We start from the raw sequence: 20013 nt of genomic DNA, 5'->3' as shown, positions 1-20013 counted from the left end.
GGATCCCACGTTGCTGTGGCTCTGGTACAGGCTGGTGGCTGCAGCTCTGATTAGACCCCTAGCCTGAGAACCTCCATATACCACAGGAGCAGCCCTAGAAATGGCAAAAAAAACCCAAAAATTAGTTTTTATCTACTAATCTTTATTTGCTCAGGGACCCACTGTGGTCAGCTCAATTATTTTTCTTAATATTTTGATTCCTGGTATTTATAACAGCTAAGACAGTTATTTGGAGCTGGCCAAAAAAAGATATCAGAACCAAAATCTACACCATGCACAAAAATAAACTCAAAGTGGCTTAACGACTTAAATGTAAGACAAGACACCATCAAACTCCTAGAAGAGAACATAGGCAAAACATTCTCTGAGATCAGCCTTACAAATGTTTTCTCAGGTCAGTCTCCCGAAGCAATAGAAACAAAAGCAAAAATAAACCAATGGTACCTAATCAAACTGATAAACTTTTGCACAACAAAGGAAACCATAGAACAACAACAAAAAAATAAAATAAGACAGACAACTTATAGAATCAGAGAAAATAGTTTCAAACCATGCAATTGACATGGGCTTAATCTCTAAAATATACAAACTTCTACAACTCCACAGCAAAAAAGCCAACAGCTCAATGGACAAATGAGCAAAAGACCTGAAGAGACATTTCTCCAAAGAAGATATACAGATGGCCGCCAAGCCCATGAAAACATGCTCAACATCCCTGATGATTAGAGAAATGCAAATCAAAATGACCACGAGATACCACCTCACACCAGTCAGAATGGCCATCATTCATAAGGCCACAAAGAACAAATGCTGGAGAGGGTGTGGAGAGAAGGGAACCCTCCTGCACTGTGGGTGAGAATGTAAATTGCTTTGACCACTATGGAAAACAGTATGGAGGTGCCTTTGAAAACTATACATAGAACTACCATATGACCCAGCAATCCCACTCCTTGGCATATACCCGGACAAAACTTTCCTTAAAAAAAGACACATGCACCCGCATGTTCATTGCAGCAGTATTCACAGTAGCTAAGACATGGAAGCAACCTCAATATCTATCGATAGATGATTGGATTAAGAAGATGTGGTCTATACACACAATGGAATACTACTCTGCCATCAAAAAGAACAAAATATTGCCATTTGCAGCAACCTGGATGGAACTAGAGACTCTCACATGAAGTGAAGTAAGTCAGAAAGAGAAAGACAAATACCATATGATTTCACTTATATCTGGAATCTAATATACAGCACAAATGCACCTTTCCACAGAAAAGAAACTCATGGACATGGAGAACAGACTTGAGGTTGCCAAGGGGGATGTGGAGGGAGTGGGAGGGACTGGGAATTTGGGGTTAATTGATGCAAACTATAGCCCTTGGAATGGATAAGCAATGGGATCCTGCTGCATAGCCCTGGGAACTATGTCTGGTCACTTCTGATGGAGCATGATGATGTGAGAAAAAAGAATGTATACATGTATGTTTGACTAGGTCACCTTCCTATGCAGCGGAAAATTGACAGAACACTGTAAATGAGCTATAAAGGAAAAAATAAAAATCATTATAAAAAAAAAGAACCAAAATCTTAATTTGGGATATTTAATTAAACCAATAAAATGGTCCCCAAGAAAGACAAATACAAAGCCGTAATAAGGAAAATGTTGTTCCAGAATCCCATGATGCACAGAAACCTACTTAGCTCAGACCACTTCAGAAAGGCCCACTCCCCGCCCTCTGGCTCTGGCCTTCTTCCGGCCCGCCTCTGTCACTGAGCAAGCACAGAATGGGCCCGCCCACTTCTGGCGGGGCGGGGGGGGGGGCGGGCAAACTGCCAATCACTGCGCCAAGATCTCTCAGTGCATCCCGGACCGGGGCTCAGAGTCAAGGTCTTAGTTCCCTGGTCCTTAAGGCATCTCACCCTTGGGCCTGGGGGTTGAGCCGCTGGAGGTGAGCGGGTGTCCGGCCGAAAGGCCCAGGGTTTAGCTGACCCCGGCCTCTCAGCATTTCCCTGGGCCTCCCCAGCCTGTGGAGTCCGGGGTAGGATCCGCGTTAGGTGAGTGAAATAGTGCTGTGGTCCACAGTTTGGGAATTGCTGTTTGGTGTAGGGAAGGGGTGGAGGGGAGGCTGGCCAGGTGATCCTACACTGCCTGCTTTGATGGGCCTGTTCAGCCATGTTTCTGCAGACCATGGGCCCCAGGCCTGCAGCATCGACTGGAAACATAGAAACTGGGGATGTGGCCTTGCAGACTTCCCAAGTATTTAGGATGCAAGCCAAGGTTGAAGAGTTACCTTCTAAACATAATAAAGGACCAATAGAAGGTTTTTAGCTGGAAGATAATTGTAGTAGTGAAATGGAGTTTTAACTAAAGAACAACCCCCCCTTGGCTAAGAAGGCAGCTGCAAGCCTTTCCAGCTGTGCTCATCACTATGCCACCCTTCTTGTAATAATGTAACAACTGTGCACTCTCTGTCCAAGCCAGCAGCCCTGCTAATCAGGTACCCAGCATTGCTTATCAGTTCTGCTTCTGTAACCTTGCTTGCTCAGGTTCTTAGGGAGGAACACTGTCTGCTTGGGGATGGGGGAGGTCCAGGATGCTTACATGGGAAAATCAAGACCTTGTAGTGTATAAAAGTTACTGAGAACAAAGACCTGGTGCTCAGACTCTGGAGGTGACTCCTCTGAGCCCGGCACCGGTGCTGAATAAACCTTGCTTTTCCATATCTCTGAGTGCTGTTTGTCTTCTTCCATTGCCATGGTTTTTGCGGTTTCTGCAACATTTTGGTGCATTGGCCAGGAAGCCGACAACCGAGCTGGCTTCTTGTGTCACCGTTGTCAGGGAACCGGGGGAGGCCATGGTCGCCGGCCCAGTGACAGGTGGATAGTACTCACTGGCCATTTTGCCAGATCCAGACCCTCACTCGGGCCATGGCCTTGGCCCACGCCACTTCCTGAATGGACTCAGAAGGAGAGTGGAAACAGGTTCCTGGACAGGACGTCAGACTGGTGAGTGCCCCGGGGACATCTGCCCAAGTCAGGACCCGCCATACGGCAGAAGGAGAGACTGATCACCTCTCAGTGACCAAAGGGTCACTCAGGTCAGGGTTTGCTCCCTTGGGATCGGGAGGCTTGTCAATTCTGGTGTGTGTGTGTGAGTGACTGGAGAGAACAAGAGCCCATGCTCCACCGTCTTTGGACTACATAGCCAGAGTGAGTCCTAACCTGCAGTTACGCGGCGACCCTCATACAGCTTATGGTGGCCCTCTTCGGGGGGATCCTGACGTTGGGGTTTATACAGACCCATCTATGCTAAGAGGCACCTGAAATATCTCCTCCAGGGGAGCGGTCAGGCGGACGAAGCGATTCTGAGGCCTTGACCTCACTGTTTGTCTTGCGTCACCGGCACAGGGTGGGACTTCACACAATGGGTAAATCAGCTTCCAAGCCCACTGTCTTAGAGTATATGGTTAAGAATTTTAAGAAAGGATTTTCTAGAGATTATGGTGTTAAGGTGAGTCCTGGAAAACTGTGTACTCTCTACCCTAGAGTGGCCCTCCTTTGGTGTTGGCTGGCCTCCAGAAGGGACCTTAGATGTGTTCACAGTTGCAGCAGTATATAATGTTATAACAGGAGACCCTGGACACCCAGACCCATTTCTGTATATTGATCAATGGTTGGAAATTGCCTATTTGAGGCCCCCATGTGTTCGGTTCTGAACCACAGACCAGGGACAGTGTAGGGTGCTAGTAGCCCAGTCCAAGAAGAAAACCTTGTCTCAAAAGAAGGTGCCACCTATTTATCAAGGGGAACCTGAGGACTTGCCCCCTATGCCACCACCTTATGTGCTGCCGGCCCCACCTCCAGGAGCCAAAGGTCCCCAGATGCCAGATAGCCCACTGCCTTCTGTTTCTCCTCCTCCTTCTGCTTCTGAAGTTCCCAAGGCAATATCACCCCCGCAGCCAGATTCTCCAGAACCTATGAGCAGGCGTCTCTGGTCAGCTCAGGGAGCAGCCACTCCAGCATTGCAAATGCCCTTACGGGAGACACGAGGACCACAGCAAATCACCCCCAATGGGACCATACAAGAGGGGGGATGTTTTTATTATTACCAGCCCTTTTCCACTGCTGATCTCCTCAAATGGAAACACTATACTCCCTCATATTCTGAAAAGCCTCAAGTGCTGATTGATCTCTTAGAATTCATTTTCCAGACACACTGTCCCACCTGGATAGACTGCTGGCAACTCCTTTTTACTCTATTTGACACTGAAGAGCACTGGTGAATTGTAACAGGAGCCCAAAAATGGCTTCAGGCCAATGCGGGGGGTCGAGCAGACTTGGCAAACTGGGTGAGGGAAGACTTCCCAGAAGAAAACCCCCACTGGGACTATGACACTGAAGAAGGGAAACGTAACCTAGAGAGGTACTGGCAGGCCTTCCTACAGGGGGCAAAAGCAGGGGCTAAAAAGCCCACTAATATAGCTAAGATCAGTGAGATACACAAGAGCCAAATGAAAGCCCAGCCAAATTCTATGAGAGACTATGTGAGGCTTTCCGAACCTACACTCCTTTTGATCCTGAGGCCCCTGAGAACCAACGGATGATAAATGCTGCCTTTGTGGGACAAGCCCAATCCGCAAAAAGCTACAGAAATTAGAAGGCTTTGCAGGAGAGAATGCCATTAAACTGTTGGAAATAGCCAACAAGGTTTTTATTCACCGAAACCAGGTGGCCCACTGTGATGTAGAAAAGAGAATGAAACAAAAAGTGACTCTTCTGGCAGCTGCCCTGTCAAAACCGGTGCCCCCACTGGGACCACCCTGTAGGGGACAAGGCACAAGGCCAGGGAAAAGGAGTCCCCTGGAACATGACCAATGTGCTTACTGCAAAGAAAAGGGACATTGGAAAAATGAATGCCCCAACCATCCTGAGAAAAAGACCAAGGCCCCACCTAGCCGGTACTGATCTGAGCCATTCAGCACCAACCTGATTGGCCTAGCTGAGTCTGATTAGGGGGGACCAGGCTCTCTCCAACTGAGCCTATGACTCTCCCTAATCAGCCTATGGTCAGAATTCAAATAGGGGGCCACCCCATAGACTTTATGGTTGACACAGGTGCTGAACTTTTTGTGGTTACACAACCTGTGGCTCCCCTCTTGGGGAAAGAAACCACCATTGTTGGGGCCACAGGTAAACAAACCCACAGGCCCTTCTGCGGTCCTCGATGATGTCAGTTAGGAGGCCATGAAGTAATACATGAGTTTCTTTACCTGCCTGATTGCCCAGTCTCCCTGATGGGAAGAGACCTGCTGGCTAAAATGGGGGCACAAATTTCCTTTTCTACTGATGGATCAGCCCAACTTAAATTGACAGAACCCCCCTCTCCTTTAATCATGGCTCTTGCTGTAAAAAGAGAAGAGGAATGGTGCTTGTACTCTTCCCCTTCAGAAATGGGGACAATTCCCCCAGAACTAGAGACTAAATACCCATTGGTTTGGGCTGAAGGAAACCCACCAGGACTGGCAAAATGCCACGCTCCTGTCTTAATTGATCTAAAACCCAGAGCTCAACTGGTAAAACTACGGCAATACTCAATTCCCAGAGAAGCTTGACTGGGAATCCAGGTTCACCTGGATAGGCTGCTTCAGAATGGACTGTTAATAAAATGTCAGTCCCCTTGGAACACCCCTTTACTGCCCGTGAAAAAACCGGGAACACAGGACTACCGCCCAGTACAGGACTTGAGAGCCATAAATGAAGCAACAGTCACATTACACCTGTCCGTCCCTAACCCATATACCCTGCTGGGGCTGATCCCCTCCACTGCTGAATGGCTTACTTGCCTGGACTTAAAAGACGCTTTTTTCTGCCTCTGGGTGGCACCTGCCAGTCAGCCCATTTGCTTTTGAATGGGAGAATCCACATACAGGGACAAAGGAACAGCTCACCTGGACTAGACTCCCACAGGATTCAAAAACTCTCCCACTCTTTTTAGTAGCGCCTTAGCTGCTGACCTGGCTGAATTTCCTGGACAAAAACTGGGCTGTGTTTTGCTACAGTATGTTGACGACCTCTTACTAGCTGGCACCACGGAGGCTCAGTGCCTAGAGGGAACAAGAGCTCTCCTTTCCCTACTGATGGAGGCAGGGTATCGGGTATCAAAGAAAAAGGCACAAATCTGCAAAAAACAAGTCAAGTATCTGGGCTTAAACATCATGCAGTGCTGATGAATGCTGGGGACTGAAAGTAAGCAGGCAGTTTGTGCCATTCCTGTCCCTACCACCCACCGGAAGGTTCGTGAGTTCTAGGGGCAGCAGGATCCTGCTGGATATGGATCCCCGGGTTTTTAGACCTGGCCAGCCCTCTGTATGAGGCTCTAAAAGGGGAAGAAAAGGCTCCCCTTAAATGGGGACCAAGCCAGGAGACAGCATTTCAGACAATCAAAACCAAACTCACTGAGGCTCCAGCCTTGGGACTTCCTGATGTAACCAGAGAATTTAACCTTTTGTTCATGAGAAAAATGGGATGGCTGTGGGAGTCTTGACTCAAGAATTTGGGCCTTGGCAGAGGCCAGTGGCATATCTGTCTAAACAAATTGACTCAGTTGCTGCTGGATGGCCTCCCTGCCTCCGAGCACTGGCAGCTACCACCTTGTTGGTAAGAGAGGCTGACAAGTTGACCCTGGGACAAAACCTCAATGTTAAAGTCCCACACTCAGTTGTAACCCTAATGGATATCAGGGGCCACCATTGGCTCACACATGCACAAATGACTCAATATCAAGGGTTACTATGTGAAAATCCACGGGTAAAATTGGAGGTTGTACGAACTCTGAACCCAGCCACTTTTCTGCCAGATGAAGCGGGGCCCCCAGACCATAACTGCCTGGAGGTACTAGATAAGGTGTTTTCCAGCAGGCCTGGCTTGACTGATAAACCACTCCAAAATCCTGACCTGGTTTTATATACTGATGGCAGCAGCTTTATGGAGGATGGAAAAAGGATGGCAGGATATGCTGTGGTATCTGACTTAAAAGTGATAAAAGCAGAGGTGCTTCCTCAAGGCTGGTCAGCACAGAGGGCAGAATTATGGGCCTTAATCAGAGCACTGGAACTCAGCCAAGACCAGCGAGTTAATATCTATACCGACTCACGATATGCCTTTGCAACTTTACATGTCCATGGAGCCTTATATAAAGAAAGAGGGCTCCTCACTGCTGAAGGAAAAGGAATTAAAAACCAGGCTGAAATCTTAAAGCTCCTAGAGGCAGTATGGGAACCTAAAGAAGTTGCAGTTATCCACTATAAAGGCCACCAAAAGGGGGATGTCCCAGTGACAAAAGGAAACCATAGTGCTGATGCAGCTGCCAGACAGGCAGCCCGGGGACAACAGCCAGACAAACCTAAGGTCTTGCTGGCCCCAGAAGTGCCAGCTGTCCCCAAATATTCTCCAGAGGAAGAAAAATGGATAAGGGAGGAAGGAGGAACTAAAACTAAAATGGGATGGTGGGTCACACAGGACCACCGAGTTTACATTCCAGAACAGCTGGCCTACAAACTAGTCCGCCAAGAACATGAGCTAACCCACATGGGCAAAACTGCCTTAGAGACCCTACTGGGCTGGTACTATCTCATTGCTCATCTTCCTGCACTCTGCTCCTCTGTCTCCCAAAGATGCGTAACCTGTTTACAGAATAATGCCCACCAGGGGCCCCACAGACCAGCTGGGGCACAGCACTGCGGACTATCCCCATTTGAGGATATGAAAGTGGACTTTACTGAGGTCACCCCTAGTAAGGGGTACAAATATTTACTAGTTTTTATCTGTACTTTTTCAGGATGGGTAGAGGCCTTCTCTACCCGAACTGAAAAGGCAAGGGAAGTAACCAAGGCACTCCTGAGAGACATTATTCCCAGATATGGAATGCCTCTGACCATCGGGTCAGATAATGGACCGGCATTTGTGGCCAAAACAGTACAACAGGTGGCAAAAGCTTTACAGATCCAATGGAAACTACATTCTGCTTATCGCCCTCAAAATTCAGGGAAAGTAGAACACATGAACCAAACACTTAAACAGACCCTGGCAAAGTTACATCAGGAAACTGACTTGCCCTGGATAGACATGTTGCCAGTGGCCCTCTTAAAAGTAAGATGCTCACCCTGAGCGGGAATAGGATTCTTGCCATTTGAAATCTTATATGGAAGGCCACCTCCACTAATCAGTTTAAAAGGAAATACCAGGGAGTTGGGAGATTTGGAATTACATAAACAATTACAAGGACTGGGGCTCACTATTTCTCAGATACATAGATGGGTCACAGACAGAATACCTGTGTCCTTAGGTATAACAATACACCCCCACAAGCCGGGGGACCAGGTGTGGATAAAGGACTGGAAAAAGGAGCCTTTGAGGCTGGTATGGAAGGACCCCTATACTGTAATTCTAACCACCCCCACTGCTCTTAAAGTAACAGGAATAGATGCTTGGATCCATAATTCTAGAGTAAAGCTGGCTGGCACAGCTGACGACCGTGGAGAGTGGGAGACTGCCCTCGATCCAGAGAGACCTCTTCGCCTGACAATACAGAGAAGGAGATGATGATCTCAAAGCCCTGCAGTTATCCACTATAAAGGCCACCAAAAGGGGGATGTCCCAGTGACAAAAGGAAACCATAGTGCTGATGCAGCTGCCAGACAGGCAGCCCGGGGACAACAGCCAGAAAGCTGGTCAGTCAACGCAGGGCTGAAGCTTGAGGAATTGGCAGCCTGGTAAAATAAACTGCCTTACCTCCCTTCCACAAGAGACTCTCTAACTGTCATATACTGTTATCTTATGACCAACATGTATGTTTGCTGCCTGTTGCTGTTAATCTGGTCCCCTTTAGTTCTGTCAGGATCCATGTCCTCATGTGACCCGTATTCGAGTGACCCGATCAGATCAAGGGGTTATATGGACTTTGCTTTACTCCACTCATTTCTCCTGTTCTGGAGAAATTCATGGAAGTTGTACTCACAACAGGACCACTTATTCTATCTGTCAACAGGGAGACCAATATACTTGCTTTGATCCACGATACTCACCAACTGAGGAATGGTTAGAAGTCTGGCACTCTCATAAATCAGGGCAGCTAATTAATCAGACCCAAATTACCAACCCCAAGTTGACAGTATCAATACTTTTTGATGCCTGTGAAGCTATGAATGGGTCATGGACTTCTACTAAACCATGTGGAAGCCCATCATGGGAAAGAGAATATAGGCTCCAGCATAAATATATGTGCTGGGGGACCACCTGGAGCAATTGCCTGGAATGCACTTACTGGAGCTGTGTGGCCTGGGCAACCTGGAATAAGGGAGACAAAACAGCTGTCCTTCAAAAGGGTACAGCCCCTCCAGACTGCCAGACTAAAGCTTGTAACCCAGTTAATTTCACTATTTTCAATTCCAGTGAGCCCAAATGGAAGGAGGGTTTCAAAATAAGCATTTGCATTGACGGAAGAGGCCTTGACCCTGGAGCTGTGCTACATTTCCAGAGAATCACGTTTGCACTCCAAGCTGCCTCTCACAGCGTCTTTCATTCCTCTTATGAAGAGATAAGAAACACCCCACCTCCCATTCCAGCCACAACTAAGAACTTGTTCTTAGCCCTGGCAGAAACTATTGCACAAACTCTCAAGGTCTCCTCTTGTTATGTATGTGGGGGAATGAACACAGGAGACCACTGGCCTTGGCAAGCCAGAGAACTGGACCCATTAGAGCCTCATAATGAGACTGCATACCCCCAACTCACCAATGGAGTATGGCTCCTCAGAACTGCTATTATAGGGAGAAATTGTCTTGCGAGGCGGGGAGGATGGTTTAATGTTTCAGTTGGAAGCTTAACATGTTTAGGCCTAAGGTATTATAATCTGATTGCCCAAAAGACTCAATGGTGGTCATCCTCCAATCGCTCAGAGCCCAAGCCTAATCCCTTATCTAACTTTTCCCACCTTCGACAAGCATGGGAAGATATCAGTACTAATATCCAGTGGCGGGCACCAAAGGGATTATATTGGATTTGTGGAAAAATGGCCTATTCCATACTCCCCCCAAATTGGGCTGGGGCATGTGTACTGGGAACAATCAGACCTTCCTTCTTCCTGCTCCCGCTGTCACTAGGGGAGCAACTGGGAGTTCCTATATATAGGGCACAGGGTGCCCAGAGAGACCGGAGAGCTCTTCAAATTGGAGACTTGAAAGATGATGAATGGCCCCCAGAATGGATAATTCAATATCATTGACTTGCCACCTGGGCAGAGGATGGCTCTTGGGGATATCGCACCCCTATCTATATGCTGAACCGCATCATCAGACTACAGGCGGTTTTGGAACTTGTAACAAATGACACTGCAAGGGCCTTGACTATATTGGCCCAACAACAAACTAAAATGTGCAGTGCAGTCTACCAAAATCACTTGGCCTTGGATTATTTACTTGCTTCTGAAGGAGGGGTTTGTGGAAAATTTAACTTAAGTAATTGCTGTCTACAAATAGACGACACTGGAAAGGTGGTAGAAAAAAAATTGCTGACCGCATGACTAAACTTGCCCATGTGCCTGCACAAACTTGGAAAGGATGGGATACAGACAGTCTCTTTGGTAAATCGTTCTCTTGATTGGGAGGAATTAAGACAATGGTCGGAATAATCATGGTTATACTCACAGGGTGCCTACTTGTTCCCTGCCTTGTACCTCTCCTGATAAATATTATAAAAGGTTTTATAAGAACCATGGTTGAAAGAAAAACAGCCTCCCACCTGCTACTTATTAGAGGCTACCAAAGGGTTATGACTAATGATGATCTGTAAAGGGTGCAGATGCACCCTGAACATCAAGAGAGGGGAATGAAATGGAGTTTTAACTAAAGAACAACCCCCCCTTGGCTAAGAAGGCAGCTGCAAGCCTTTCCAGCTGTGCTCATCACTATGCCACCCTTCTTGTAATAATGTAACAACTGTGCACTCTCTGTCCAAGCCAGCAGCCCTGCTAATCAGGTACCCAGCATTGCTTATCAGTTCTGCTTCTGTAACCTTGCTTGCTCAGGTTCTTAGGGAGGAACACTGTCTGCTTGGGGATGGGGGAGGTCCGGGATGCTTACATGGGAAAATAAAGACCTTGTAGTGTATAAAAGTTACTGAGAACAAAGACCTGGTGCTCAGACTCTGGAGGTGACTCCTCAGAGCCCGGCACCGGTGCTGAATAAACCTTGCTTTTCCATATCTCCGAGTGCTGTTTGTCTTCTTCCATTGCCATGGTTTTTGCGGTTTCTGCAACAGTAGAAAATGCTTTTAGGAGTTCCTGTCGTGGCAGAAATGAATCAGACTAGGAAACATGAGGTGGTGGGTTTGATCCCTGGCCTCTCAGTGGGTTGAGGATCCGGCGGTGTTGTGAGCTGTGGTGTAGGTTGCAGATATGGCTGTGATCTGGCATTGGTGTGGCTCTAGCATAGGCCAGAGGTTACTGCTCTGATTAGACCCCTAGCCTGGGAAACTCAATGTGCCTCAGGTGCAGCCCTCAAAAAGACAAAAGACAAAAATAAATAAATAAATGCTTTAGGAGTTCCTGTCGTGGCATAGCAGAAACAAATCCTACTAGGAACCATGAGGTTGCCGGTTCAATACCTGGCCTTGCTCATTGGGTTAAAGATCTGGAGTTGCTGTGGCTGTGGCATAGGCCGGCAGCAACAGGTCAGATTAGACCCCTAGCCTGGGAACCTGTGTATGCCCCAGGTGCGGCCCTAAAAAGACAAAAAAAAAAAAAAAAGTGCTTTTAATAAACGGAGAAATGTGGGTAGCTTGAATTGGGGTGGTACCAGTGCCTGCCATTCTGGTTCTGTGCTCTTCATGGTTGGTTTACTTAATGACTTGGTTCTGACACATTAGACAGACTGGTTTTCTGGTATGCTTGGGAAGAAGGGGCACAGGAACACTTGGAGTGCTTGAGTGCTTTGTTAGTTTCCTCGCTGTTGTACTAGAATCCTTTTTTTTTGGTCTTTTTGCCATTTCTTGGGCCACTCCATGGCATATGGATTTCCCAGGCTAGGGATTGAATCTGAGCTGTAGCCACCGGCCTACACCAGAGCCACAGCAATGCGGGATCCGAGCCATGTCTGCGACCTACACCACAGCTCAGGGCAACACCAGATCTTTAACCAACTGAGCAAGGCCAGGGATCGAACCCGCAACCTCATGGTTCCTAGTCAGATTTGTTAACCACTGCACCCTGATGGGAACTCCTAGAATCCTTTTTAAACACATCCCTTCTGGAGATCCTGATGTGGCATAGTGTTTAATGAACCCGAGTAGTATCCATGAGGATGTGGGTTCCATCCCAGGCCTTGCACAGTGGCTTAAGGATTCAGCATTCCTGTGGCTGTGGTGAAGGTCAGTGGCTACCTCCCTAGCCTGGGAACCTCTGTGCAGCCCTGCAAACAACAACAACAAAAAATACAACCTTACTTAAAAGTATTATTTTTTTCTTCCTGTTATGCTCTGCAATTTACTAGCTGTGTGAAATTGTCCAAGACTTTTGTTTTTGTTTTCTTTTCTTTTCTTTTTTCTTTTTGGGGCTGCACCCCCAGTATATGGAAGTTCCTAGGCTAGGTGTCTAATCCAAGCTCAGCTGCGATCCTGAACCCCAGCCACAGGAACTCAGTATCCAGGCCATTTCTTTTCTTTTTTTTTTTTTTTTTTTTGTCTTTTTGCCACTTCTTGGGCCACTCCTGTAGTATATGGAGGTTCCCAGGCTAGGGGTCAAATCAGAGCCATAGCTGCTGGCCTATGCCAGAGCCACAGTAATGCAGGATCCCAGCCACGTGTGCAACTACAGCACAGCTCAAGGCAACACCAGATCCTTAACCCACTGAGCAAGGCCAGGGATCTAACCAGAAACCTCATGGTTCATAGTCAGATTCGGCAACCACTACACCATGACGGGAACTCCATGGATCCAGGCCATTTCTGCAACCTGCATCAGAGCTCATGGCAATGATGAAACCTTAACCCACTGAGGGCGGCCAAGGACTGAGCCCACATCTTCATGGATACTAGTTGGGTTTGTTATGACTGAGCCACAGTGGGAACTCAAGGGCAAGATATATATATATGTATATATATTAATATTTTATTTATTTGTTTATAAATTTGTTTTGTTTTTTAGGGCTGCACCTGAAGTATTTGGAGGTTCTGAGGCTAGGGGCAAATTGGTGCTACAGCTGTGGGCCTAAGCCACAGCCAAAGCAAGGCAGGATACCAGTCACATCTATGACCTACACCAGAGCTCTTGGCAATGCCAGATCCTTAAACCCCTGAGCATGGCCAGGAATCGAACCTGCAACCTCATGTTTCCTAGTCTGAGGCCTATACTTTCCACAGAGGGGAGGTGAGGTGGGGTCTGTCAAGGGGCAGGCTCTCCTCTGTGACCCAGGGTGCCTGCAGGGGCTTGGCAGCAGCGGGGGGCTCTGCAGGCAGCTGGGAGGGGTTGTGTCTATTCTGGCTCCCCCTGGGCTCCAGGTGGGACCTGCCGGCCCCCCCCCTCTGCTATTAAAGCTCCACCATCTTTGGATTCATGGTGGTTTTGGCTTCAGGACATCAGGGGGCTGTGTCTGTGCAGACAGGAGCTGGGTTTCCTGACAATGGAGGTGACCCTGGGAGGACAATGTAAGGAGAACTGAGGAAACATGGGGAGACACTTCCTAGGTGGGACTGAGTTCTGAGGGTGTCTGTTTCAGAGGATGCAAGAGGGGCTCCATGTGGAAAACTGCGTTTTTGGTTGGATTTGTGTGCGGTAGAGACAGCATGTGGTAGGTGGAGGCCAGGTTTCCTGGCACCGTTTCCAGTGGAGGCTGTCCTTCCCTGTGGTGTGTCCTTGTCCCCTTGTCCAAAGTTAACTGACCCCACCATGAGGTTTTAGTTCTGGCTCACTGGTGTTCCTCTCCTCTGGGCAGCTGTTTTGCTGCCAGCGCCACCCTGTGTTGGTGACTGAAGCTTCACCATTAGTGTGAAGTGAGGGTGAGAGATGCCTGCAGCCTGTTCTCTCTGAGGATCCCTTTGACTCTTTTGGGTTCCACACAAAGAACAGAAGGATTTGCTCTTTGATGGAAACAGCTTCATGCTCCTGGTCTCTGAAGATGGAGGCTCTGTTACCTGCAAACAGGTGGTCACACAGCAGAAACTTTTATGAATCCTTGTGGCCCTGGGAAGGAAGGGGAAGAAAAGGCCTAAGGACTCAGGGTCATTTTGGAAGAATTCTTAGAACAAAACTTCATACAACCTTGATGCAATTCCATGACCAGTATTAAGAAAGAGCATCAGATGTGTGCTCCCAGAGACGCTGTCTGTTGTTCCTCAGGGAGCATCAGTGTTGTTTCATTAAGAGCTCCAGAGGATTGTAAGGTGAGGCCAAGGAGGTAAGCATGTGAGCTCCTGCGTGTGTTTGTGGGAGTTCCGAGCAAGCTTCAGCCCAAAGAGAGGCAAGAGAGTCTGCCCCATAGGGCTTTTGAAGGGAAAAGTCAGTGCGGCCCCCATACCCTATGTGAGCCGAATGTTGGGACATCTGTATGGGGATGAACACATGTATCCAAGCAGGAACAATCTCACTTTGTTCTCCTTGTAGGAAGGGACTGTTCCTGAATCTTTTCTGAGACAAAGGCGGGAGAGTTTGGCCTTTTCAACATTTCAAAGTTGGCCTTGGAAATATAGCTTGTGGGTGTGGTGGACTCAGGTGAAATAGCTTTTACCTATGATGGTGGATTCTCAAGATGCTGATGTGATTCCTCCACACAGTACTGATGAGAAAGTGACCCAGAACTGGAGGAAGAAGAGGAGGAAATGGCAGCTTCTCAGGTAACCGTCCTGTCCTAGGTTGGAGTCTGTGTCTGCTTTTCCTCCTGAAATGCCATGAATTGAGAATGTAAGAATCATGAATTCTCTCCTTCTGATACTCTTGCCTGGTGAGGATGTTCTCAAGTACCTTTTCCTTGTGCACATAGGGTAGTCAGGATCAGCTCTTAAAAAGGCTGTCACTCTGCCCCAGAGCCTTTTCAGCATTGTCTGTGCACAGGATCCCTGTGGAGCATGCATTGTCACGATGAATCATTACCTTTCAAGGGTTGAAACTCTTCCGTTGGTGAGACATCACCATGGGAAGGCATGTCTAGAACAGTTTTATGGCTCCCGTGTCATCCCCTTTAAGGGAGGTAGAAATATGGTAGAGAATACTACTGTTTCAAATATATAGTATTGAATGTTTGAAGACATTAAAAACATTCAAAGCATTTCTTTTGACTTGCTGCTTTCATCTTGAGTCACATAATGACCTCAGCTTTGGCACATGGCATGTGCCCTTTCCATTTCAGGGACTTCTGACATTTGAGGATGTGGCCATCGATTTCTCTCCAGAGGAGTGGGAATGTCTGGATCTCGGTCAACGGGACCTGTACAGAGATGTGATGATAGAGATCTGTAGGCACCTGGTCTCCTTGGGTGAGGACCCCTTCCTTCCAGAATTCCTTTTCTCCCACTGGGTGTGGGATCCTGCATTTGCAGAATGTCTCCTGCCATTTTCTTGCCCATACAATAGATTTTCAGACCCCACCATTTTAGGAGTAACTGAGAGTTGGTGGGTGCAGGTAGAAAGGCTTCATAATGAGGCATCCTCATTGTAACCGAAGTCCTCCTTGAGGAAAGCTGCCTCCTTCACTTTAGATTATTTGCAGTTCTGGCAGTTCATATGTATAAAGAGCTCTGCCGGCCTCTTAAAATCAGATTTGGACCCTTTACTTTTGACTCAGGAGTCCTTAGATGGGGAAGAGAGGAACTGATTTTTACCTGTCACTCAGGGTCTGCAATGTGCTTTCAAAAGGCAGTATCTGGGGAAATTACTGCCTAGAATGTCTTACCATTCCACAGTGCCAGCTCTTGCACCTGAGTCCAATCCTAGATTGGATATTGGTGAATCTCTAGGAAAACGAGTGTTTTTCTTTCCAATGAACAGAGTATGTTATCTCTAAGCCAGACCTGGTTCGCCTGTTGGAGCAAAAGACAGATCCCTGGGATGTGAAGGGAATGGAGACAGTAGCCATACAGCCAGGTATGTGTGCATGGGTGAAGCAGATGACACAGGAATCTTAAAATTGGCTTTGGGAAGATGTGCTTCAATGGCACTGATTTTTGAGAAACACAGGTTTATTCTGTCTCTGTCTTAGAGCGACACCTGCTGCCAAAATCTTGTGTTCCTTAGCCCTCCATGTGTTTTCCTTCATCATCCCGGATTCTTTCTCACATCCACATGGAGAGCCAGAATCCTGGTCTTGACCTGTGAGGACCTGAAAGTCCTGGCTCTTCTTTTTTTATTTTTTTCTTTTCTGACTCCTTTAGGGCCATACCTGGGAAACTGGAGGTTCTCAGACTAAGGGTCGAATCAAAGTTGTAGCGGCCACCTCATCCACAGCAATTCAGGATCTGAGCTGTGTTTGTGACCTCCACCACTGCTCATGGTAATGCTGGATCTTTAGACTACTGAGTGAGGCTAGGGATTGAACCTGTGTCCTCATGCTTCCTAGTCAGATTCATTTCCTCTGAGCCACGATGGGAACTCCCACCTGGCTGTTCTTCCATTGCTTTTGGGTCCTAGTAAAGGCTGTGTACATTTCTGAATAACTTTTAAACTCATTTGTCAAGTTCTGTTTCTTCATCTAATCAGAAGTGTGTGAGGAGAGTTGTGGAAACATTGAATTTGTTGACTAAATTCTAGGAGTAGTGGGGACAGATATTGTATATTTTCTGCTTTTAAATGTACAATCCTTTGGAAACCAAGGTTCAGACTAAGTCACTGTATCAAAGCATAATGCACCTTCCTAAATGTAACCCTCAGATTTACTTCATTATATCCTTATTGTGGTAGAAACTAACACAAGACATGTTAAATGTATTTTCCCCACTTAGTGGTATAATAATATGTATATTTACTCAGAATTCTTCACTAAATTAATGCATAGTGGAATACAGATTATACCCCACAATCATTAAAAGTCTTCATTCTTCTTGGAGTTCCCGTCATGGCTCAGTGGTTAACAAATCTGAGTAGGGACCGTGAAATTATGGGTTTGATCCCTGACCTTGCTTGGTGGGTTAAAGCTTCGGTGTTGCTGTGAGCTGTGGTGTAGTTTGCAGACGCAGCTCAGATCCTGCATTGCTCTGGCTGTGGCGTAGGCTGGCGGCTACAGCTCCAATTCGACCCCTAGCCTGGGAACCTCAATATGCCACAGGAGCAGCCCAAGAAATGGCTGGAAAAAAAAAGACAAAAAAAAAAAAAAGTCTTCATTCTCCTTTAATTCCTTAATAACCATCCTTTTATAAATTTGTCCTTTTTAACCTGAAGCTTCTCAGGAGTGTGTTCTGTGTTCACCCATACTTTTAGATGCAAAGGCTTGATTATAACACATTCAAAATAGCTACATATTTGGTTAGAAGTAAATCAGATATTTAGTCATCACACTGTGTCTATGAAAATGTTTTGTTCATAAATATAAAATTACTTCAAGCAAAAAATAGTCTGTTTTTTAAAATCTGTTTCTGGAGTCCCTGTTGTGGCTCAGTGCATCAAGAACCCAACATATGGAGTTCCCCTTGTGGCACAGCAGAAATGACTCTAATTAGTATCCATGAGCATGCGTGTTCATCCCTGGCCTCACTATGATTTGACTCCCAATCTGGGAACTTCCATATGCTGTGAGCGAGGTCATTAAAAAAAAAAAAAAAAAAAAAAGAACACAACGTAGTGTCCCCGATGATGTGGGTTTTTTCCCTGGCCTCACTCAGTGGGTTAAGGATCTGACACTGACACAAAATGAAGTTTAGATCATGGATGTGGCTTGAATCTTCTGCATTTATGTGGCTTAAGCCATAGCTGCAGCTCCAGTTCAACCCCTACCTAGCCCATACATTGCAGGTGCATCCATAAAAAGAAAAACAATCTATTTTCCTCATGGTGTAATGAATCATTCTATATTTAATTTCAAACATTTATTCTATGAGTATATGATTCTTTGCATATGCTACAACTTTCATGTTCTTCATTTATAAAGAAAGTTTTATTTGTATTCTAAAGAATGCATCACAACCTTTTTATTTTTGTATCTATTACAGCACTCTGTCTGTAATGGATTTCTTAAATTTTTCTTTGTCATTTAAATCCTTATTCATTCAAATTTTTAGTTGAGGTTTATATGACCAACTATAATCCATACTTTGTGAAATTCTCCTGCCTGTAACACATGCCACTGACTCAGAATATTTGCTCCTTTTCATTTTTAAAAATGTTATTAGAATATAGTTGCTCTAAAAGGTTGTAATAATTTCTGCTGTACAACAGAGTGATTGAGTTATACATATACACATCCACTCTTTTCCAGATTGTTTCCTTTATAGAGTATCACAGAATATTGGATAGATTTCCATGTGCTATATAGCAGGTCCCAGTTAGGCAGTTTTTCCATATATCACAGTGTGTATATGTCAATCCTCACCCCCCAATCTAGTCCTTCCCCCACTTTTCCCCTTTGGTAACCATAAGTGCGTTTTCAAAGTCTGTGTGTCTGTTGCTGTTCTGCAAATAAGTTCATTTGTTTACTTTAAGATTCCACATGTAAGTGATATCCTGATATTTGTCTTTTGCTGTCTAACTTCACTTAGTATGGTAATCTGCAGGTCCATCCACGTTGCTTCACATGGCATTGTTTCAATCATTTTTACTGGTAATACTCCTTTGTATACATTCATCATGCTCCTTTGTCAGTGGACATTTAGGTTGCTTCCATGTCTTGGCAATTGTAAATAGTGCTGCAAAGAATATTGGGGTGCATGTATCTTTTTGAGTTAAGGTTTTTGTCTGGGTAGATGCCCAGAAGATGGATTGCTAGATCATATAGTAGTTCTGTTTTTCATTTTTTGGGCAAGCTGCATACTGTTTTCCATAGTGGTTGTAGCAATTGAAATTCCCACCAACAGTGCTGGAGGGTTTGCTTTCCTTTGCACCCTCTCCAGCATTTAATGTTTGTAGTCTTTTTGATGATGGCCCTTCTGGCTGGTGTAAGGTGGTACCTCATAGTAGTTTTGATTTGTATTTCTCTAGTAATAGCAGTGTTGAACAGCTTTTCTTGAATTTTTTGGCCATCTGTATATCTTATTTGGAGAAATGTCTATTTAGATCCTCCCACGTTAGGGATGTTTCCAGCTTTTGCCTCTTCAGATATTTTCTCTGGTCCTTTCTCTCCCTCTTCAACTTCTAGCACCCCTGTAATGGAAATATTGGTGCATTGCCTGTTGTCCCACAGTTGTCTTAGACTAGCCTCATTTCTTTTCATTCTGCTTCCTTTATTCCGTTGCTCATCAGTGATTTGCAGCAGTCTGTCTTCCACCTTCCTTATTCATTCTGCTGCCTGCTGTATTGTGTTCTTGGTTCCTTCTCGTGAATTTTTCATTTTGGTTATCATGCAGTTCATGTCTGTTTGTTTATTCTTTAAATCTTCTATGTATTTGTGTGATATTCTTGTAATTTATCGATCTTTGCCCCCAGTTTTTTTTTGTTTCTGAGATCATGGATCATCTTTACTATTATTGCTCTGTTTTTTTGTTTGTTTGTTTGTTTTTTTATGGCCATACCGATGGCATATGGAAGTTCCCAGGCTAAGGGTCCAATCAGAGCCAAAGCTGACTGCCTACACCACAGCTCCTGGCAACACTGGATCCTTTACCCACTGAGTGATGGTGGGGATTGAACCCATGTCCTCGTGGATACTAGTCAGATTCCTTCCTGCTGAGCCACAATGGGAACCCCCTCATTACTCTAAAGTATTTTTAGTGTTGGTTGCTTGCCTCCACTTCACTTAGCTGTTTTCTGGGTTTTTGTCTTTTCCTTCATCTGGCACATGTTTCTCTGCTGTTTCATTTTGTCAAACTTTCTGTGTGGTGTCT

General features: G+C 45.9%; 1 protein-coding gene across 1 annotated transcript; it reads left to right on the top strand.

Moving 5' to 3' along the window:
• Positions 1940–16380, top strand: LOC102161965 (putative protein ZNF720). Its single transcript, XM_013989293.2, has 4 exons — positions 1940–2055; positions 14824–14883; positions 15396–15522; positions 16034–16380. The coding sequence occupies exons 2-4, from the start codon at positions 14869–14871 to the stop codon at positions 16168–16170; spliced, it is 279 nt and encodes a 92-aa protein (XP_013844747.1). The 5' UTR covers positions 1940–2055; positions 14824–14868; the 3' UTR covers positions 16171–16380.

Source organism: Sus scrofa, chromosome 8, assembly GCF_000003025.6.
Source record: "Sus scrofa isolate TJ Tabasco breed Duroc chromosome 8, Sscrofa11.1, whole genome shotgun sequence".
NCBI lineage: Eukaryota > Metazoa > Chordata > Mammalia > Artiodactyla > Suidae > Sus > Sus scrofa.
The sequence above is the reverse complement of the archived record's forward strand: the minus strand, read 5'-3'. Positions and strand labels throughout refer to the sequence as shown.

Coding starts and splice junctions, on each gene's coding strand:
- LOC102161965 (XM_013989293.2), top strand. Junction 15,523..16,033: donor TAGGCACCTGGTCTCCTTGG/GTGAGGACCCCT, acceptor TCCAATGAACAG/AGTATGTTATCTCTAAGCCA.